Consider the following 23,285-nt stretch of genomic DNA (forward strand, 5'->3'; position numbering starts at 1 on the left):
GGGACTCTTCCAGAGCTGGCTTTGGGGCAGTGCCTGGGGGCTTTGGGCTCGGTACTAGCCACATGGGAAGTTGGGGGGACTTGTAGCTGGGGGGACTCAGTGGAGTGTGACTTGTAGCCATGTGCTTGCTTTGCAGCGTGTGCACCAACTCCTCCCAAGTCATCTGCAGGCCAAAGGAAGGTGAGTTGCCCTCTGCTGCCAGCCCTGCGGTGGCCGGGCCCATCCTGGGGAAGCCTGTGGGGCCTTGGATGGGTGGGGGTGCTGCTTCCCTCCTGGGTTCTACCCTTTGGTCCCCCCAAGCTCAGACCCACCTCCGATGTGTATCAGTCCTGGGGGGCTGCCGTGACGCATCTTGTTTCTTCTCCTGGGGTGCCGGTCTCCTGTGGGGAATTTCCATCACCCTCTCCCCCGATCCAGCTTCTGCGTTCTGGCAAGATTCCCTTTATTCAAAGAGAGGGGCTCCGGGACAGGTGTAGTCTCACTGGAGCGTTTGTTGGCTGCTTGTGGGGGCTCAGGCACACCTGGCCTTCCCCCTACCTTGCTCCCAATGAGGTGATTCTTGGCCTCACCCTCACCTCCAGGAGAGATTCTCAACCGGACCCAGGATGGCGTCTTCTGCTACTGGGAGTTCTGTGGCCCCAATGGGACGGTGGAAAAGTACTTCAACATCTGTTCCACTACACCACTCCCGTCCACTCTGACCACCTTCACCACCGTCACCCTCCCCACCACCCCCACCACCTTCACCACCACCACCACCACCACCACCCCAACCTCCAGCACAGGTAAGGCCCCTGGTTCCCCCTGTGCTTCCTCAGGCTCTTACCTTCCCCTGCATCCAGCATCCAACACACAGGGCTCTTTCAGGGGCAGGCCCTGGCCCACTGCAGCCAGGCTCTGACCTCTGCACACCAGCTGCAGAGTGAGGTGAACGGTGACATTCCTCTGCACTGAGGTGTGAGGGGCGTGCCCTGGCTCCCCTGCCCTGGTGCATTCAGATGGTAGCATACTGACCACATCCCCAAGCCCAAACCAGAGTGGAGGATCATCTGGGGAGATTTCTGAAAACCAGCAGGAAAGTATCCCTAAGGGTTAGAGAAATTTTCTTACGTTCGCCTGCGTTTGTTCTGGTTGAAATCCTAGCTACCACCGAACAAGCCACCAGGGGTATGATAGCCACAGAAAAAAGAAACTTTAAAAAAGTAAGACAAGATTTTAAAAAATCTTGAACTATATAATGATATCCTCTTTTCTTCCTGCTTTATTGCAGTTTTATCAACAACTCCGGGTAAGTGACGGTGATGATATTCACGACGACAAGCAGGGTGGGAGGAGTGAAGTCTCATAAAATCACCCGCAGGATGCTTCCTTCAGGGCCCAGATGTGAGGCTGGTAGGGCAAGACTCCTCTGCTTACGGACCAAAGATAGGTGTATTTTGGTGACTTCATTCATGGTTTGCTGAGGCCAGGGCCTAAAGTGAGACCTGATTGGCTGTTGGTGACAATATTGCTGGTTAAGAGTGGAGACAAAGCCCCTTCTGGCACACTTCTTTATTGGAACAGGCAGCTTTCTTATTATTGATTCTTTGCAAAAAGTATTGAAAATAGCTGAGGAAAGGGTCCTTCATACGCTGGGTGGCCCTGTCTCTTTGGGCTTAGGTTTTCACTTGCAAAATGAGGATGGAAGTGGTGTCCAACCCTGAGCTCTCTGAGCCTGCACTCTGGTTTTCTGGCAATGACACGGAAAAGAGAGATTGCATCTGGGGCACGGTCATGGAGGCCCCTGGGTTCTCTGAATCCTGGTGGCCTCCTGGAGGTGCCTCTCCCCAGGTGCGAGTGACAAGAGCTGGGTTTTGCTTCCCTAGAGGTGTGCTGCTTCTGGTCTGACTGGATCAACGAGGACCACCCCAGCAGTGGCAGCGACGGCGGTGACCGAGAGACATTTGATGGGGTCTGCAGGGCCCCTGAGGACATCGAGTGCAGGTCGGTCAAGGATCCTCACCTCAGCTTGCAGGAGCTAGGCCAGAAGGTGCAGTGCGATGTCTCTGTTGGGTTCATTTGCAAGAATGAAGACCAGTTTGAAAATGGACCATTTGGACTGTGTTACGACTACATGATACGTGTCAATTGTTGCCTGCCCATGGCTTGTACCACCACTGCTCCACCAACCACCACTCCCAGCCCCCCAACAACCACCACAACCACCCCTCCACCAACCACCACTCCCAGCCCTCCAACAACCACCACTCCCAGCCCCCCACCAACCACCACAACCACCCTTCCGCCAACCACCACTCCCAGCCCCCCAACAACCACCACAACCACCCCTCCACTAACCACAACTACCAGCCCCCCAACAACCACCACAACCACCCCTCCACCAACCACCACTCCCAGCCCTCCAACAACCACCACAACCACCCCTCCACCAACCACCACTCCCAGCCCTCCAATAACCACAACCACCCCTTCACCAACCACCACTCCCAGCCCTCCAACAACCACCACTCCCAGCCCTCTACCAACCACCACTCCCATCCCTCCAACAACTACTCCTCTCTCTCCATCAATAACTCCTTCTACATTTTCACCATTCTCAACGACAACCCCTACTACCCCATGCGTGCCTGTCTGCAATTGGACTGGCTGGCTGGATTCTGGAAAACCTGACTTTAACAAACCAGGTGGAGATACAGAATTGATTGGAGACATCTGTGAACCAGGATGGGCAGCTAACATCTCTTGCAGAGCCACCATGCATCCTGATGTTTCCATTGGACAGCTTGGACAAACAGTGGTGTGTGACGTCTCTGTGGGGCTAGTATGCAAAAATGAAGACCAAAAGCCAGGTGGGGTCATTCCTATGGCCTTCTGCCTCAACTATGAGATCAACGTTCAGTGCTGTAAGTGTGTCACCCAACCCACGACCATGACAACCACCACCACAGAGACTCCAACCTCAACACCCACCACAACCATCACCACCACAGAGACTGCAACTCTGACACCCACCACCACAGAGACTCTGACCCCAACACCCATCACCACCACCACTACAGTGACCCCAACCCCGACAACCATCCCCACCACCACTTCAGTGACATCAACCCCAACGCCCACTAGCACAGAGACACCAACCCCGACACCGATCGCCACCACCACCATGGTGACCCCAACCCCAGCACCCACCAGCACACAGACCCCAACCCCGACACCCATCACCACCACAACCACGACAGCAACACCAACCCCAACACCCACCAGCACACAGACCCCAACCTCGACACCCATCACCACCACCACCACGACAGTGACAGCAACCCCAACACCCACCAGCACACAGACCCCAACCCCGACACCCATCACCACCACCACCACGACAGCGACACCAACCCCAACACCCACCAGCACACAGACCCCAACCCCGACACCCACCAGCACACAGACCCCAACCACTCCACCAACACCTATCACCACCACCACTACAGTGACCCCAACCACAACACCCACCACCACCACAGAGACCCCAACCCCAACACCCACCACTACTACTACAGTGACACCAACCCTGACACCTACAACCACAGAGACCCCAACCCCAACACCTACCAACACAGTGACACCAACCCCAACACCCACAGGAACCCAGACACCAACTTCGACACCCATCACCACCACCACCACAACAGCAACACCAACCCCAACACCCACCAGCACACAGACCCCAACCTCGACACCCATCACCACCACCACCATGACAGCGACACCAACTCCAACACCCACCAGTACACAGACCCCAACCCCGACACCCACCAGCACACAGACCCCAACCACTCCACCAACACCTATCACCACCACCACTACAGTGACCCCAACCACAACACCCACCACCACCACCACCACAGAGACCCCAGCCCCAACACCCACCACTACCACTACAGTGACACCAACCCCGACACCTACAACCACAGAGACACCAACCCCAACACCTACCAACACAGTGACACCAACCCCAACACCCACCAGCACACAGACCCCAACCTCGACACCCATCACCACCACCACCACAACAACGACACCAACCCAAACACCCACCAGCACACAGACCCCAACCCCAACACCCACCAGCACACAGACCCCAACCACTCCACCAACACCTATCCCCACCACCACTACAGTGACCCCAACCACAACACCCACCACCATCACCACAGAGACCCCAACACCAACACCCACCACCACCACTACAGTGACACCAACCCCAACACCTACCAACACAGTGACACCAACCCAAACACCCACCAGCACACAGACCCCAACCTCAACACCCATCACCACCACCACCACGACAGCGACACCAACCCCAACACCCACCAGCACACAGACCCCCACCCCGACACCCACCAGCACACAGACCCCAACCACTCCACCAACACCTATCACCACCACCACTACAGTGACCCCAACCCCGACACCCATCACCACCACCACCACCACAGAGACCCCAAACCAAACACCCACCACTACCACTACAGTGACACCAACCCCAACACCTACAACCACAGAGACCCCAACCCCAACACCTACCAACACAGTGACACCAACCGCAACACCCACCAGCACCCAGACCCCAACTTCGACACCCATCACCACCACCACCACGACAGCAACACCAACCCCAACACCCACCAGCACACAGACCCAAACCTCGACACCCATCACCACCACCACCACGACAGGGACACCAACTCCAACACCCACCAGCACACAGACCCCAACCTCGACACCCATCACCACCACCACCACGACAGCGACACCAACCCCAACACCCACCAGCACACAGACCCCAACCTCGACACCCACCAGCACACAGACCCCAACCACTCCACCAACACCTATCACCACCACCACTACAGTGACTCCAACCACAACACCCACCACCACCACCACAGAGACCCCAACCCCAACACCCACCACCACCACTACAGTGACACCAACCCCAACACCTAACACAGTGACACCAACCCCAACACCCACCAGCACACAGACCCCAACCTCGACACCCATCACCACCACCACCACGACAGCGACACCAACCCCAACACCCACCAGCACACAGACCCCAACCCCGACACCCATCACCACCACCACCACGACAGCAACACCAACCCCAACACCCACCAGAACACAGACCTCAACCTCGACACCCATCACCACCACCACCACGACAGCGACACCAACCCCAACACCCACCAGCACACAGACCCCAACCTCGACACCCACCAGCACACAGACCCCAACCACTCCACCAACACCTATCACCACCACCACTACAGTGACTCCAACCACAACACCCACCACCACCACCACAGAGACCCCAACCCCAACACCCACCACCACCACTACAGTGACACCAACCCCAACACCTAACACAGTGACACCAACCCCAACACCCACCAGCACACAGACCCCAACCTCGACACCCATCACCACCACCACCACGACAGCAACACCAACCCCAACACCCAGGAGCACACGGACCCCAACCACTCCACCAACACCTATCACCACCACCACTACAGTGACCCCAACCACAACACCAACCACCACCACCACGGAGACCCCAACCCCAACACCCACCACTACCACTACAGTGACACCAACCCCGACACCCACAACCACAGAGACCCCAACCCCAACACCTACCAACACAGTGACACCAACCGCAACACCCACCAGCACCCAGACCCCAACTTCGACAACCATCACCACCACCACCACGACAGCAACACCAACCCCAACACCCACCAGCACACAGACCCCAACCCCGACACCCATCACCACCACCACGACAGGGACACCAACCCCAACACCCACCAGCACACGGACCCCAACCTCGACACCCATCACCACCACCACCACGACAGCGACACCAACCCCAACACCCACCAGCACACAGACCCCAACCTCGACACCCATCACCACCACCAAAACAGCGACACCAAGCCCAACACCCACCAGCACACAGACCCCAACCCCGACACCCACCAGCACACAGACCCCAACCACTCCACCAACACCTATCACCACCACCACTACAGTGACCCCAACCACAACACCCACCACCACCACCACAGAGACCCCAACCCCAACACCCACCACTACCACTACAGTGACACCAACCCCGACACCTACAACCACAGAGACCCCAACGCCAACACCTACCAACACAGTGACACCAACCCCAACACCCACCAGCACCCAGACCCCAACTTCAACACCAATCACCACCACCACCACGACGGCAACACCAACCCCAACACCCACCAGCACACAGACTCCAACCCCAACACCCATCACCACCACCACGACAGGGACACCAACCCCAACACCCACCAGCACACAGACCCCAACCTCGACACCCATCACCACCACCACCACGACAGCGAAACCAACCCCAACACCCACCAGCACACAGACCCCAACCTCGACACCCATCACCACCACCACAACAGCGACACCAAGCCCAACACCCACCAGCACACAGACCCCAACCTCGACACCCACCAGCACACAGACCCCAACCACTCCACCAACACCTATCACCACCACCACTACAGTGACTCCAACCACAACACCCACCACCACCACCACAGAGACCCCAACCCCAACACCCACCACCACCACTACAGTGACACCAACCCCAACACCTAACACAGTGACACCAACCCCAACACCCACCAGCACACAGACCCCAACCTCGACACCCATCACCACCACCACCACGACAGCGACACCAACCCCAACACCCACCAGCACACAGACCCCAACCCCGACACCCATCACCACCACCACCACGACAGCAACACCAACCCCAACACCCACCAGAACACAGACCTCAACCTCGACACCCATCACCACCACCACCACGACAGCGACACCAACCCCAACACCCAGCAGCACACAGACCCCAACCACTCCACCAACACCTATCACCACCACCACTACAGTGACCCCAACCACAACACCCACCACCACCACCACAGAGACCCCAACCCCAACACCCACCACTACCACTACAATGACACCAACCCCGACACCCACAACCACAGAGACCCCAACCCCAACACCCAGCAGCACACAGACCCCAACCACTCCACCAACACCTATCACCACCGCCACTACAGTGACCCCAACCACAACACCAACCACCACCACCACGGAGACCCCAACCCCAACACCCACCACTACCACTACAGTGACACCAACCCCGACACCCACAACCACAGAGACCCCAACCCCAACACCTACCAACACAGTGACACCAACCCTAACACCCACCAGCACCCAGACCCCAACTTCGACAACCATCACCACCACCACCACGACAGCGACACCAACCCCAACACCCACCAGCACACAGACCCCAACCCCGACACCCATCACCACCACAACCACGACAGCGACACCAACTCCAACACCCACCAGCACACGGACCCCAACCTCGACACCCATCACCACCACCACCACGACAGCGACACCAACCCCAACACCCACCAGCACACAGACCCCAACCCCGACACCCACCAGCACACAGACCCCAACCACTCCACCAACACCTATCACCACCACCACTACAGTGACCCCAACCACAACACCCACCACCACCACCACAGAGACCCCAACGCCAACACCCACCACTACCACTACAGTGACACCAACCCCGACACCTACAACCACAGAGACCCCAACGCCAACACCTACCAACACAGTGACACCAACCCCAACACCCACCAGCACCCAGACCCCAACTTCAACACCAATCACCACCACCACCACGACGGCAACACCAACCCCAACACCCACCAGCACACAGACTCCAACCCCGACACCCATCACCACCACCACGACAGGGACACCAACCCCAACACCCACCAGCACACAGACCCCAACCTTGACACCCATCACCACCACCACCACGACAGCGACACCAACCCCAACACCCACCAGCACACAGACCCCAACCTCGACACCCATCACCACCACCACAACAGCGACACCGAGCCCAACACCCACCAGCACACAGACCCCAACCCCGACACCCATCACCACCACCACGACAGTGACACCAACCCCAACACCCACCAGCACACAGACCCCAACCTCGACACCCATCACCACCACCACCACGACAGCGACACCAACCCCAACACCCACCAGCACACAGACCCCAACCCCGACATCCATCACCACCACCACCATGACAGCGACACCAACCCCAACACCCACCAGCACACAGACCCCAACCTCGACACCCATCACCACCACCACAACAGCGACACCAAGCCCAACACCCACCAGCACACAGACCCCAACCCCGACACCCATCACCACCACCACCACGACAGTGACACCAACCCCAACACCCACCAGCACACAGACCCCAACCTCGACACCCATCACCACCACCACCACGACAGCGACACCAACCCCAACACCCACCAGCACACAGACCCCAACCCCGACATCCATCACCACCACCACCATGACAGCGACACCAACCCCAACACCCACCAGCACACAGACCCCAACCTCGACACCCATCACCACCACTACTACGGTGACCCCAACCCCAACACACACCAGCACACAGACCCCAACCCCGACACCCACCAACACACAGACCCCAACCACTCCACCAACACCTATCACCACCACCACTACAGTGACCCCAACCACAACACCCACCACCACCACCACCACAGAGACCCCAACCCCAACACCCACCACCACCACTACAGTGACACCAACCCCAACACCTACCAACACAGTGACACCAACCCCAACACCCACCAGCACACAGATCCCAACCTCAACACCCATCACCACCACCACCACGACAGCGACACCAACCCCAGCACCCACCAGCACACAGACCCCAACCTCAACACCCATCACCACCACCACCACGACAGCAACACCAACCCCAACACCCACCAGTACACAGACCCCAACCCCGACATCCATCACCACCAGTACCACGGTGACCCCAACCCCAACACCCACCAGCACACAGACCCCAACCCCGACACCCACCAGCACACAGACCCCAACCACTCCACCAACACCTATCACCACCACCACTACTGTGACCCCAACCACAACACCCACCACCACCACCACAGAGACCCCAACCCCAACACCCACCACCACCACTACAGTGACACCAACCCCGACACCTACAACCACAGAGACCCCAACCCCAACACCCACCAACACAGAGACACCAACCCCAACACCCACCAGCACACAGACCCCAACCCCTACACCCATCACCACCACCACCACGACAGGGACACCAACCCCAACACCCACCAGCACACAGACCCCAACCCCGACACCCATCACCACCACCACCACGACAGCGACACCAACCCCAACACCCACCAGCACACAGACCCCCACCCCGACACCCATCACCACCACCACCACGACAGGGACACCAACCCCAACACCCACCAGCACACAGACCCCAACCCCGACACCCATCACCACCACCACCACGACAGGGACACCAACCCCAACACCCACCAGCACACAGACCCCAACCCCGACACCCATCACCACCACCACCACGACAGCGACACCAACCCCAACACCCACCAGCACACAGACCCCTACCCCGACACCCATCACCACCACCACCACGACAGCGACACCAACCCCAACACCCACCAGCACACAGACCCCAACCTCGACACCCATTACCACCACCACCATGACAACGACACCAACCCCAACACCCACCAGCACACAGACCCCAACCCCGACACCCATCACCACCACCACCACGACAGCGACACCAACCCCAACACCCACCGGCACACAGACCCCAACCCCAACATCCATCACCACCACTACCACGGTGACCCCAACACCAACACCCACCAGCACCCAGACCCCAACCCCGACACCCATCACCACCACCACCACGACAGTGACTCCTACCACAACACCCACCAGCACACAGACCCCCACCCCGACACCCATCACCACCACCACCACGACAGTGACTCCAACCACAACACCCACGAGCACACAGACCCCCACCCCAACACCCATCACCAGCACCACCACGACAGCGACACCAACCCCAACACCAACCAGCACACAGACCCCAACCTTGACACCCATTACCACCACCATGACAACGACACCAACCCCAACACCCACCGGCACACAGACCCCAACCCCGACACCCATCACCACCACCACAACAACAGTGACCCCAACCACAACACCCACCAGCACACAGACCCCCACCCCAACACCCATCACCAGCACCACCACGACAGCGCCACCAACCCCAACACCCACCAGCACACAGACCCCAACCTCGACACCCATTACCACCACCACCACGACAACGACACCAACCCCAACACCCACCGGCACACAGACCCCAACCCCGACACCCATCACCACCACCACAACAGTGACCCCAACCCCAACTCCCACCAGCACACAGACCCCAACCCCGACACCCATCACCACCACCACCACGACAGCGACACCAACCCCAACACCCACCAGCACACAGACCCCAACCCCGACACCCATCACCACCACCACCACGACAGCGACACCAACCCCAACACCCACCGGCACACAGACCCCAACCCCAACATCCATCACCACCACTACCACGGTGACCCCAACACCAACACCCACCAGCACCCAGACCCCAACCCCGACACCCATCACCACCACCACCACGACAGTGACTCCTACCACAACACCCACGAGCACACAGACCCCAACCCCGACACCCATCACCACCACCACAACAACAGTGACCCCAACCACAACACCCACCAGCACACAGACCCCCACCCCAATACCCATCACCAGCACCACCACGACAGCGACACCAACCCCAACACCCACCAGCACACAGACCCCAACCTTGACACCCATTACCACCACCACGACAACGACACCAACTCCAACACCCACCGGCACACAGACCCCAACCCTGACACCCATCACCACCACCACAACAACAGTGACCCCAACCACAACACCCACGAGCGCACAGACCCCCACCCCAACACCCATCACCAGCACCACCACGACAGCGACACCAACCCCAACACCCACCAGCACACAGACCCCAACCTCGACACCCATTACCACCACCACCACGACAACGACACCAACCCCAACACCCACCGGCACACAGACCCCAACCCTGACACCCATCACCACCACCACAACAGTGACCCCAACCCCAACACCCACCAGCACACAGACCCCAACCCCGACACCCATCACCACCACCACAACAGTGACCCCAACCCCAACACCCACCAGCACACAGACCCCAACTCCGACACCCATCACCACCACCACTACAGTGACCCCAACCCCAACATCTACCAGCACACAGACCCCAACCCCGACACCCATCACCACCACCACTACGATGACGTCAACCTCAACACCTACCACTACAAGCATGGAGACCCCCAACCCCACAAGCACAGCACCCATTTCTGAGTCAACCACATCCAAACCCCCACCTGAGTCCTCAACCCCTCAGATATCTCGGTCCACCTCTTCCCCTCCCACGGAGTCAACCACCCTTTTGAGTACTGCACCACCTACCATTGAGACAACCAGCACGGCCCCACCCTCCACACCCACGTCACCTACAGCCACCACGACGGGAGGCCACACGCCGTCTCCACTGCCCAGCACCACCATGGCCCCTCCAGGTAAGCAGAACTGCTCAGTTCCTCCAGCCTGGGATGCTTCCTCCTCCCCTTCAGCCAGACAGGACTGTCCCAGGAAGGCTCAAGGCAGGGTCTGGGCATCTCTCTGCCCACCAAGCATGGTTACTGTGTGGCAGGAGCTGCTGACACTGTCCAGTGATGGGCAGTGAAGCCAAAGGCCACCCCGCTGCTTGCCCATATGACGGCCTTCTTAGAAGTCACTGACACCAGCCAGTGCTGGGCAGTGGAGTCAAAGGCCACCCCGCTCGCCCATGGGACAGCCTTCTTCAGGGGCCCACTGCTGTGTGATGTGGTGCTGTGGGAGCCCACCAAGGCTGGGGGGCAGAGAGAGGCTGCCAGTGAGGTGCCTGCAGGTCCTCCTGCTTCTGGCTGTACCCCCTCCTCGGGGCCTCTTTCCGGCAGATGGCGTGCCACAGCCAGTGCCTTCTGGACAACTCTTGCTGGCAGTCAGCTTGGCCAGCAAGCTGTGTTGCTGCTGGAGCACCAGGTCATCTACGGGCTCTTGTGACACTCGGCTGTGGTGATGCTGGCCCTGTCGCTCCACCCTGCCTGGTGACTCAGAACCTGGGAGGTGGGCGCGAGGCCCTGGTCCTCCAGTTCTGCCACCCAGTCGGCTGTCTGGCCCCCCTGCAGCTGGGGAGTGGCGGTTGGGACCCTGCAGTGTCTGAGATGCGCAATGTCTCAGCCCTCACTGGTGTCTCCTGCTCTCACAGGCACCCCCACTCACAGTACCACGACCGGGTCATCTTCACCCACCACCCCCAGCACTGTGCAGACGACCACCACCAGCGCCTGGACCCCCACGCCGACCCCAATCTCCACACTCAGCGTCATCACGACCACAAGCGTGACGCCGCACTTCTCCACCCTGATTAAATGCTGTGTCCTGAACGACACTTTCTACGCACCAGGTGCTCAGGCTGTTCACATCCTGGGCTCGGGCAGCCGAGGCTGGTTTTGGTCCCGGCATGTACCGGTGCTCAGGCGCCAGGGCTATCGCTGTGGGAGCATCTCAGGAGGTGGCAGCTGTCGAGGGTGGCTGTGTCCAGGGCATAGCTTCCCTTGGGTGGCCTCTGTGGGGACCTCCATGCAGTCCAGCGGCTAGCCCTGCCTCCGGGCGGTGTGGTCATGGGTCTGTCTCCCTTTGCAGGTGAGGTGGTGTACAACGGCACACATGGAGACACCTGCTATTTCGTGAACTGCTCACTGAGCTGTACCTTGGAGTTCTATAACTGGTCCTGCCCATCCACGCCCTCCCCAACGCCCACCCCCTCCAAGTCGACGCCCACGTCTTCCAAGCCATCGCCCACGCCCTCCAAGCCAACGCCCAGCACCACCAAGCCCCCTGCGTGCCCAGACTTTGATCCTCCCAGACAGGTCAGTGGGCTGCAGGTGGCTTTGTCCCCACAGCACTGAGTGCGGCATATCCGGGCACCCAAGGCCCCAGGCACCACTTCCTGCTGGTCGTCTGAGGGCTGAGGCCTCCTGCAGCCCCTTGGGTGCGGGGTCTGCCAAGCCCTCCACCTTTTCACTGTGCCCTGCCGCGCCCCGCCGTGCCTGGCAAGGTGGCTGGCTGCAGTGAGGTCCTTGGAAGCCACCTCGGCCTCCAGCCTCCTGGCTCAGTACCCGCCCCTCCTGAGCACAGACCACCCCGTCTGGTGCCGGTCTCACTGACCGCCCCTTGCCTCCTGTCCCCAGGAGAACGAGACTTGGTGGCTGTGCGACTGCTTCATGGCCACGTGCAAGTACAACAACACGGTGGAGATTGTGAAGGTGGAGTGTGAGCCGCCGCCCATGCCCACCTGCTCCAACGGCCTCACCCCCGTGCGCGTCAGCGACCCTGACGGCTGCTGCTGGCATTGGGAGTGCGACTGTGAGTCCCGGGCCCCCAGGCCCTCCCCGCATCTCCTGCCCTCTCCGTGGGTGAGGGCTGCAGGGCCCATCTCCCAGGGGCAGAAGGGTTGAGGCTCCTTGGGCACAGACCCCACTGCGGTGTTCACTGAGGCTGGGTGACTTCTGAGGGTCTCCTCAGCCCTGCTTTTGCCTCATTGGTGGGGAGGGCCTGGGTAGGTGGAGGGCTTGCCTGGTGGAGTTAGGGCCCCTCCCTGGGACAAGGGCGCTTCTGAGGCGAGAGGGGGCTGAGTTGAGGTTTGAACCCTGGTCCGTCCTGCAGAACGGGCTGCTGTGGGTGCACCAGGGCCAGTGCAGCTCAGACGTCCCCGAGCCCACGCACAGGAGCGGGGTTTTCAGGCCCCAGCTTCCTGCTGGCTCTTCCTGACTGTGCCCCGGCCCAGCTCTTGCACCCGACCCCGGCTGAGGGGCACAGGCGGCACGGCTCACTCTGGCTCCCTCGCAGGCTACTGCACGGGCTGGGGGGACCCGCACTATGTCACCTTCGACGGACTGTACTACAGCTACCAGGGCAACTGCACCTACGTGCTGGTGGAGGAGATCAGCCCGTCCGTGGACAACTTTGGAGTTTACATCGATAACTACCACTGTGACCCCAACGACAAGGTGTCCTGCCCCCGCACCCTCATCGTGCGCCACGAGACCCAGGAGGTGCTGATCAAGACCGTGCACATGATGCCCATGGAGGTTCAGGTAGGCACAGCGTGGCCACGGGAGGCTGGCACGGAGGTGGGCGCTGACATGGGCCCCAATGCAGCCCGGTTCCCCAGGGGCCAGAGGACTGGGCTGCGGGGGTGCCCAGGCACAGCCTCTCCCAGAACCAGGCTGGAAGGTGGGATGGGGTGGGCGCCTGGCTCCAGGACCCATCAGCTCTGCCCTCCAGGTGCATCCTGGGCCCCTCAAGCCCTGACACGCATGCCACACTGGGCACAGTCTCTACAGCAGAAGCTGCCTCCTGAGGACAGAGGGACAGGGCTCTGCACACCCTTGACTGAGACGCCCCTAGTTGCAAGGGAGTTATTGGTTCTGAGGCTCAGGAGGCCCCAGGAGCCTGCGCGGGGCTCCACAGTCCCCAGGTGCTCCCAGGAGAGCTCCTTCACTGGCTCACCCATGGGACCGGGGTCTGGTTAGGAGCAGCGGAGTAGGAGCAGGAAAGGGGGCAGAAAAGGGGGGTAGGCAGGGCCCTCTCCCTGCATGTGTAGGTCAGAGAGCAGGCGGGGTGGGGCAGCCCTGGAGCTCTCCCAAGGAGAGGACTGAGGCAGCTCCGCGGTGTGTCGGCCGCAGGTGCAGGTGAACAGGCAGGCGGTGGCAGTGCCCTACAAGAAGTACGGGCTGGAGGTGTCCAAGTCTGGCATCAACTACGTGGTGGACATCCCCAAGCTGGGCGTCCTCGTCTCCTACAATGGCCTGTCCTTCTCCGTCAGGCTACCCTACCACCGGTTTGGCAACAACACCAAGGGCCAGTGTGGTGAGTTCCGTGGCCCCCATGGCTCCCGAGGCCCCCCAAGGCCCCCACAGCTCCCGTTACCCCCCTGTCCTACCCCAGGGCGGGCGGCTGGACCAGGCTGAGGCTGAGGCTGTGTGTAAACACCCACAGGCCTGCTGTGGGCCTCTTGCCTCTCTGCTCGGGGGTGCTGTGGCCATCACCCGGGTTCAGTCCCTGTGAGGAGCCAACAGGAAGGGGCCTAGTCTCTGCCCTTGACCCCAGCTGGCCGGTCCTGGGCATCTGGGCTGGAGAAGGGCAGGGCTTGCCCTGTCTGCAACATGGCCTCTCTCACTGATACAGGCACCTGCACCAACACCACCTCTGACGACTGCATTCTGCCCAGCGGGGAGATCGTCTCCAGCTGTGAGGCTGCAGCCGACCAGTGGATAGTGAACGACCCCTCCAAGCCACACTGCCCCCACAGCAGCTCCACGACCAAGCGCCCGCCCGTCACTGTGCCCGGGGGCAACAAAACGACCCCACACAAGGGCTGCACCCCATCTCCCCTCTGCCAGCTCATCAAGGACAGGTGACCCTGCCCGGGCCTGCCTGCGGCCGTGACACCAACAAGCTGAGGGCCTCTGTGCCCCAGCCCCCAGCTCTTGCAAAGAGGAAGGAAGCAGTGCATGGGGCCTGGCACTGGGGCTGGGAAGGCAGGAGGCCACGGAACCAGGGCCAGGAGCTAGGTCGCCGTGGTGTCCAGGACCCGGGTCGTTGGGTTCCACAGGGCGAAGCTGCCATGTCTGGCATGCCTGCGCCTTTACTGAACTCCATACTCTCCCGGCTCCTGGGAAGGTGCAGGGCTGGCCGAGTGTGAGACTCAGAGTAGACCAGTCAACCCAGGACAGAGCTCAGGGCTGATATTGGGAGGCAGATTTGGGCTTTGACAGAGGGGGGTGCTTCTAATCTGGCAGCCATGGGGTTCAGCACCCCGTCCCTGGAAGTATAGGGGCCAAGTACAGGCTGGGTGTCCGTCTGCCACGGTTGTTGGAGGGGCTCCTGAAGCTGATGACCACATAGACATGGCTTCTATCTGGGAGCCGGGCTGCAGAGCCACCTTGCTCGCCCATCCCTTGGTCTGTCCCTGACCCGTCCCCCGGCTGGCCTGTCCCTTGACCCTCTGTCGGCCACAGACGCCTCTCTGGTGGGTGCCGGACTCCAGGAGGACGGTCCGGGCAGAGATGCTGGGGTAGGGAGTAAGGGAGAGGCAGCTGCCACCTGAGTGTGACCTGTGCCTCTCCCTGCGCAGCCTGTTTGCCCAGTGCCACGCGCTGGTGCCCCCACAGCACTACTACGACGCCTGCGTGTTCGACAGCTGCTTCGTGCCGGGCTCGAGCCTGGAGTGCGCCAGTCTGCAGGCCTACGCAGCCCTCTGCGCCCAGCAGGGCGTCTGCCTCAACTGGCGGAACCACACGCATGGGGCCTGCTGTAAGTGTCCATCTGCCCCTGCCCTGGAGCTGGGGACCTGCAGGCCAGACGTGGTCTCTAGGCTCTGCCGGGTGCTGTGCCCAGCCTGAAGCTAGACCCAGGTGGGCTGTGGCCAGGGATGCAGAGATGGTGGGTGTGAGACCAGGGCTGGGGCCATGGAGTAGGGAAGGCTGAGCTGGAGGAACTGAGGTGCTGGGGGTTCTGCCAGTGTCACTAAATGCAACTGGGTGCCCACCACCTGGCTCGGGACAACTGTGAGGGCAGAGGCTGATGCCCCAGGCAGCTAGCCACCCTCCTCTGTGTGTGGGGCACTAGGCAGCTGTCACTCAAGGGGGTCCAGGCTCCTCCGCCTGACATGAGGCAGCCCTCTGACCCCTGCCCCTGTCCTGCAGTGGTGGAGTGCCCGTCTCACAGGGAGTACCAGGCCTGTGGCCCTGCAGAAGAGCCCACGTGCAAATCCAGGTATGTTGCTTGAGGGTCCACCAGGACCGTGGGCTTGCCCTCTGCAGTGTGGAGGGTGGCATCATCTGGGCATAGCAGTCCCGCCTGCCAGCTCCCCAGCCCCACCCCACCTGTCTGACGATGCCCTCCCGCCCCCAGCTCCTCCCAGCAGAACAGCACAGTCCTGGTGGAAGGTTGCTTCTGTCCTGAGGGCACCATGAACTACGCCCCTGGCTTTGATGTCTGCGTGAAGACCTGCGGTAGGCCACCCACTCACGCTGTCCCCTGCTGCCTCCCTCCCGCCGCCTCCTGGGTGTCCACAGAGGCTGGGAGCAGGAGGCTGACCACCCCCCACCCCTGCTCCCTGCTACACAAGGACTCTGCTAACACAACTTGTTTCTTCCCTCTTCCTAGGCTGTGTGGGACCTGACAATGTGCCCAGAGAGGTAGGCCCCACCTTGGTGCTGGGGGATTCTCCCACAAATTCTAAATTCTGGGGAGTGAGGGATGGACATGAAAACGTAAAGCCTCAAAGATTGAGGAATGAGGTGATCTAAGTTCTGGATGGCTGAGTTGGCAGGGACATCACCCACTCACCCACCCATCCTTCCAACCACCCACTCATCCACCTATGTACCTATCTGCCCACTCACCTACCCCTCCATCCATCCCTCCACCTACCTAGTCATCACCCACTCATCTGTGCACCCACCCACCCACTCATCTACCTACACATCCACCCACCCATCCATCCATCTATCTACCCACCCAGCCAGTCAGCCACCCACCCAACCATCCTTCTGTCCCTCCATTCATCTATCTGTCCTTTCATCCTTCCACCCACCTGGCCATCCACCCACCCATCCATCCACCATCCATGCATCCATCCCTCCATCCATCCCTCCATCCCTCCATCCACCCATCCACCATCCCTCCATCCATCCATCCATCCACCCATCCATCCATCCACCCACCCACCCATGCATCCACCCACCCACCCAGCCATTCATCCACCCACCCACTCATCCACCCATCCATCCACCCATCCATCCACCTATCCACCCATCCATTCACCATCCATCTACCATCCACCCACCCATCCATCCACCATCCATCCATCCATCCATCCATCCACCATCCATCCACCATCCTCCCACCATCCTCCCACCCAGCCATTCATCCACCCACCCATCCATCCATCCACCTACCATCCACCTATTTATCCATCCATTCTCCGTCCCTCCATTTACCACCCATTGGTCATATGATACTCTGTCTAGAAGCTCTGACACGACATCTTGGCCACTTCTGTGCTGCCCGTGCCTCCTACCTGTGGTAGCATCCATGTGGCTGATTCCTTAGCTAAATTCTGCACAAACCTGAGAGGCCTGAGTGGAGCATCTACCACGTGCCAAGCCCCTGCTGGCAGCTGCTGGTGAGCAGGTCATGGTCTTGTGGTATCAGTGAATGAGCAGCGACTGTCCTATCCCAGAACCTGCCTGGTGTGCTCAGGTTGACGTGAGGAGGGACGCGGTTTTCCCCCAGGATCCCTCAGCACTCTGTTCAGGGCAGCTGTTTCTCCCTACTGACCACAGCTGCAGCTCCAGGGCTGTGGTGCGGCGGGGCCTGCCTGGCACCTCCTGTCCTTTCTACTCACCCCTCTTTCCCTGCAGTTTGGGGAGCGCTTTGAGTTCGACTGCAAGAACTGTGTCTGCCTGGAGGGTGGAAGTGGCATCATCTGCCAGCCCAAGAGGTGCAGCCAGAAGTCTGTTACCCACTGTGTGGAAGATGGCACCTACCTCGCCACGGAGGTCAACCCTGCCGATACCTGCTGCAACATTACCGTCTGCAGTAAGGCCATCCCCTGGGGCCCGCACCACCTCTCGGAGGTGCACACATCCCCGTAGGCCGGGCTGCCTGCTGTCCCTTCTGTGGCAAGTGGGAAAACAGCTGGCTTGGGGGCCTCCGATGTGCCCCTTGAGAGGGCTTGGGAGGGGGCCGCTGGGCACAGTCCAGGCCTCCCTGCTGCAGGGCCTGACCTGGGTGGGGGGAGGGGACTCTTGGTGGTGCTGGGGGCCTGACCCTGTGCAGTGGCCCCGGGGGCTTTGCCTGTGAGGAGCCACCCTCATGGCCGCATGCCCACCCTGTCTTCAGAGTGCAACACCAGCCTGTGCAAAGAGAAGCCCCCCGTGTGCCCGCTGGGATTTGAAGCGAAGAGCAAGATGGTGCCTGGCAGGTGCTGCCCCTTCTACTGGTGTGGTAAGCAGAGTTGGTGGGCAGGGCAGGGGGAGGCTGCCGCCCGGGGTGGGGGGCTGGTGGGTGGGCAGGGGGGAGGCTGCTGCCCGGGGTGGGGGGCTGGTGGGCGGGCAGGGGGGAGGCTGCCGCCCGGGGTGGGGTGGGGTGGCTGTGGGGGATGGGCTTCCTCCTGGGGGCCTCAGATTCTGGGGACACAGATGGCTGCATGCTTGGCTGATGCACCCACCCCAGCCTTGAGCGCCCACTGGGTGTGCACCGGGAGTGGGGGTCTGGCCAGGTGGCCACCCCGGGGCAGTTTCCAACGAACGGCGTTCTCCGTTCTTTCTCCCAAGAGTCCAAGGGGGTGTGCGTTCACGAGAATGCTGAGTACCAGGTGAGCCCTGGGCTGGGTGAGGGGGGAGGAGGGGAGGAGGGGAGGAGGTTGGCTGCAGTGTGGGGGTCCTGGCAGGCTCTGGGCTGGCTGGGGTGCTGGAGAAGCCCCTGCCTCACGTCTCTCCCTATGCCCGAAGCCCGGTTCTCCAGTTTATTCCTCCAAGTGCCAGGACTGCGTGTGCACGGACAAGGTGGACAACAGCACCCTGCTCAACACCATCACCTGCACCCATGTGCCCTGCAGCACCTCCTGCAGCCCAGTAAGCGGCCGCCCCAGCCCTGGTTCCCCACCTCAGCCTGCCCTTTTCCCTCCTCCCAGACAAGTACCCGGGCCCATGTCTGTGTCGTGACACTCTCTTTCCTCCTTTCAATGCCAACCTCTCCCTGTGCCCACCTCTCCGTCCTGACACCTGCCCAGCTTGGGGCCTCCTCCAGGTGGGGGTTGTCGGCAGTCCTGCAGGCTTTGTGTGGTGTGGGGTACAGCCTGGGAGTTCAGCTTCAGTGGCGTGTCTGTGTGCGCAGGGCTTTGAACTCGTGGAGGCCCCCGGGGAATGCTGCAAGAAGTGTGAACAGACGCACTGTATCCTCAAGCGGCCTGACAACCAGCACGTCATCCTGAAGGTGTGTGCTGCTGGCCCTGACGTGGCCGGGTTGCTTGAGCCCAGGGCAAGGCACGGGCCACCCAGGATCCCCCAGCTGAGTCCTCCCAGTCCTGGACGCAGCTGTGATGGGCGTCCTGGGGCTGCCATGACAAATGAGCAGGCGTCTTCAGAGCAGAAAGGGATTCTCCTGGTTCTGGGGCCCAGAGATCCCAGGGCAAAGGGCCTCAGGGCTGTGCTCCCTCAGAAGCTCTAGGCAAGGACCTTTCCCAGCCTCTGGTTCCTCCAGGTGCCCCTTGGCTGTGGCCATGAGGTTTCCTTCCCTGTGTCTGTCTCTCCTTTCCCTTGTAAGGATTTAGGGCCCCCCCCCAGCAAGATGATCTCATCTTAGGATGCTTCATTTAATGACACCTTCAAAGATCCCTTTTTCAAGGCAGGTCACGTTCATAGATTTAGAGTTACAACACAGACAGATCTTTGAGGGTTGTGTGGGCTCCAGACTGGTGCCTGATGTGGGGTCCCACCCGTGTCGCTTGTCCTGTGGCCCTGGGCCTTGCCAGGAAGCCTCCCCAGCCAGGTGTCTCCAGGGTGTCTTCCTGGCTGGGCTGGGGCTGGGCCTGCTGCCCTCCCTCACCAGAGCTCCCTGCCCCACAGCCTGGGGACTTCAAGAGCGACCCCACGAACAACTGCACATTCTTCAGCTGCGTGAAGATCCATAACCAGCTCATCTCATCCATCTCCAACATTACCTGCCCCAACTTTGACGCCAGCATTTGTGTCCCGGTGAGTGGGCCACCTGGGGCCTGGCTGTGGGTGCTCGGCCGGGAGTGGGGGCACCTGGTGTTCTGAGGGTCTGGGGCCCCAGTGCTGTGACAGTGGCCTTGGGCCTGGTCTGAGCTGCCACAGGAGGCTTTGCCTGGGGCTTTCTGCAGCAGCTACTCCTGCCCATGGCATGGGAGGAAGGTGCTCTCATCCCCAGGAATGTCCGGGGGTCCCAGGCTCATTCTCCTTTCCCTCCAGGGCTCCATCACACTCATGCCCAATGGATGCTGCAAGACCTGTGAGTACAGGGCATAGCCTGGGGGGTGGGCAGGGTCAGGGCACAAGGGCTGGTGCCCTCAGCCCTGCCTGGTGTGGCTGGAGGACGGACAATGGCCTCCGGGCGGGCAATGAGGGCTGGGGGCTGAGGCCGAGCCTGGGGAAGGGACACAGCGAGGGAGAGCCCTCCCTCTCCCCTCAAAGATGTGGAGGTCCTGCCCCGAGCCACTGCCCCTCTCCCCAGGCATCCTTCGCAATGAGACCAGGGTGCCCTGCTCCACCGTCCCCGTCATCACGGAGGTTTCGTACGCCGGCTGCACCAAGACCGTCCTCATGAATCATTGCTCTGGGTCCTGCGGGACATTTGCCATGTGAGTTCCAGGCTGGGAGTGTGCCTGGAGGGGGTGGCGGAGGCCCCATAGAGACGAGAGGCCAGCGCTGGCCCTGGGAGGTCGCCCCTCACTCCGCCCTCCCTGCAGGTACTCGGCCAGGGCCCAGTCCCTGGACCACGGGTGCTCCTGCTGCAGAGAAGAGAAAACGAGCCAGCGTGAGGTGGTCCTGAGCTGCCCCAATGGTGGCTCGCTGGCACACACCTACACGCACATCGAGAGCTGCCAGTGCCAGGACACCATCTGCGAGTTGCCCACCGACACCTCCCGCCGGGCCCGGCGCTCCCCCAGGCATCTGGGGAGTGGGTGAACTGGGTGGGCACAGCCACCCTTCACTGCCCTCCACAGCTCTGCCTCCCCCAGACCCTCTGAGCTTCCTGGCCTCCTAAGCTTGGCTTCCTCTCTTCAGATATTTATTGTCTGAGTCTTTGTTCAGTCTTTGCTTTCCAATAATAAACTCAGGCAGACATGCCGCACTGTGTGGTTTAGGTTGGTTCTGCAGGGTGTGGCGTGGCCACTGTGCATGGCGGAGGCCTGGCCACCGGGCTTTGCACACAGGACATGGGGACACCACACACATGCCACGTGGTTGGCACATCCCTCGTAGCAAATGCAGGGCGCATGTGGGGGCTGCCTGCCCTCCACTCCTGGTTCTCACCCTGGGCAAAACCCCCATGGGGCCATGGAAACGTGGTCAGATTCCCTGGTAGGAATCCCCCCAGCCCTGAATCTGTGAAAAGAGCCCTGGGTTCCTTCACAGTCATTTCCCAGGCTTGCCACGGTTGGTGGGGACTTTGTGTAGCCCCGAGGGTCAGGTGGCCCTGGGGAGGGGGTGTGTGTGTGTGTAGCCCTGAGGGTCAGGTGGCCCTGGGGTGTGTGTGTGTGTGTGTGTAGCCCTGAGGGTCAGGTGGCCCTGGGAAGGGAGGGGGTGTGTGTGTGTGTGTAACCCTGAGGGTCAGGTGGCCCTGGGGAGGGTGTGTGTGTGTGTGCGCGTGAGCATTTGCTTGTGTGCACACGTGTCTGCATGTGCCGTATGTATGTGAATTGCACCTCGCCCTGGGTCTCTACACTGGGAAAATGGAGAAGGTCTTAGTCCTCAGGTCACTGTCAGCTCCTGCTGCAAAGTGACAAAAGGCAACAAGGACCTGGTGGCCCCGTCAGGGCTTTGGGGAGCTGCCAGGCAGAGCTGCCAATGCCTTCAAATCTGCAGAAGTTCTAGTTGGCTCTGTGGACCCAGCCAGACAGGGGGCACTGGGTGTGGACCCTGGGCACAATGCCCACTCGTGTTGGAGAGCTGAGCCCCCGGCCTTCTAGGTGGAGCCCACGGAGGCTGCTGGGGCCAGAGCAGGTGCTTGTGTAGTTCAGAGAGGAGTCTGGTGTCTCCTGTCAAAGGCAGGTGTGTGCGGGGGGGCCGAGGCCCCTGAGCACAGTGATCCAACCTCGAGCATCCTCTGAGGTCAAAGGGGAGGACATCTGTCCCCAGACCGCAAGGCTGTGCCACACCCTTTACATGTGTCGAAACCCTCAGGAGGACAGACACCGGGGCTGGGCTCCGCACTTCCAAAGCCAG

General features: G+C 60.9%; 1 protein-coding gene across 1 annotated transcript in view; it reads left to right on the forward strand.

Moving 5' to 3' along the window:
* Positions 1-22,025, forward strand: part of MUC2 (mucin 2, oligomeric mucus/gel-forming) — a 36,155-nt gene extending 14,130 nt beyond the window's left edge. Inside the window, exons 26-48 of the mRNA XM_073022674.1 lie at positions 137-180; positions 582-797; positions 1,866-2,034; positions 11,305-11,866; positions 12,481-12,706; positions 12,946-13,172; positions 13,494-13,668; positions 14,152-14,399; positions 14,991-15,174; positions 15,493-15,721; positions 16,442-16,620; positions 17,013-17,082; positions 17,221-17,321; positions 17,476-17,507; positions 18,735-18,912; positions 19,216-19,320; positions 19,650-19,690; positions 19,827-19,949; positions 20,212-20,310; positions 20,943-21,071; positions 21,309-21,348; positions 21,571-21,697; positions 21,806-22,025. Coding sequence (XP_072878775.1) covers positions 137-180; positions 582-797; positions 1,866-2,034; positions 11,305-11,866; positions 12,481-12,706; positions 12,946-13,172; positions 13,494-13,668; positions 14,152-14,399; positions 14,991-15,174; positions 15,493-15,721; positions 16,442-16,620; positions 17,013-17,082; positions 17,221-17,321; positions 17,476-17,507; positions 18,735-18,912; positions 19,216-19,320; positions 19,650-19,690; positions 19,827-19,949; positions 20,212-20,310; positions 20,943-21,071; positions 21,309-21,348; positions 21,571-21,697; positions 21,806-22,025 — 3,724 coding nt within the window. The remainder of the gene's footprint in view (positions 1-136; positions 181-581; positions 798-1,865; positions 2,035-11,304; positions 11,867-12,480; positions 12,707-12,945; positions 13,173-13,493; positions 13,669-14,151; positions 14,400-14,990; positions 15,175-15,492; positions 15,722-16,441; positions 16,621-17,012; positions 17,083-17,220; positions 17,322-17,475; positions 17,508-18,734; positions 18,913-19,215; positions 19,321-19,649; positions 19,691-19,826; positions 19,950-20,211; positions 20,311-20,942; positions 21,072-21,308; positions 21,349-21,570; positions 21,698-21,805) is intronic.
* The last annotated feature ends 1,260 nt before the right edge of the window (positions 22,026-23,285 follow it).

This window comes from Chlorocebus sabaeus, chromosome 1 (genome assembly GCF_047675955.1).
Source record: "Chlorocebus sabaeus isolate Y175 chromosome 1, mChlSab1.0.hap1, whole genome shotgun sequence".
In the NCBI taxonomy this organism is placed as follows: Eukaryota; Metazoa; Chordata; class Mammalia; order Primates; family Cercopithecidae; genus Chlorocebus; species Chlorocebus sabaeus.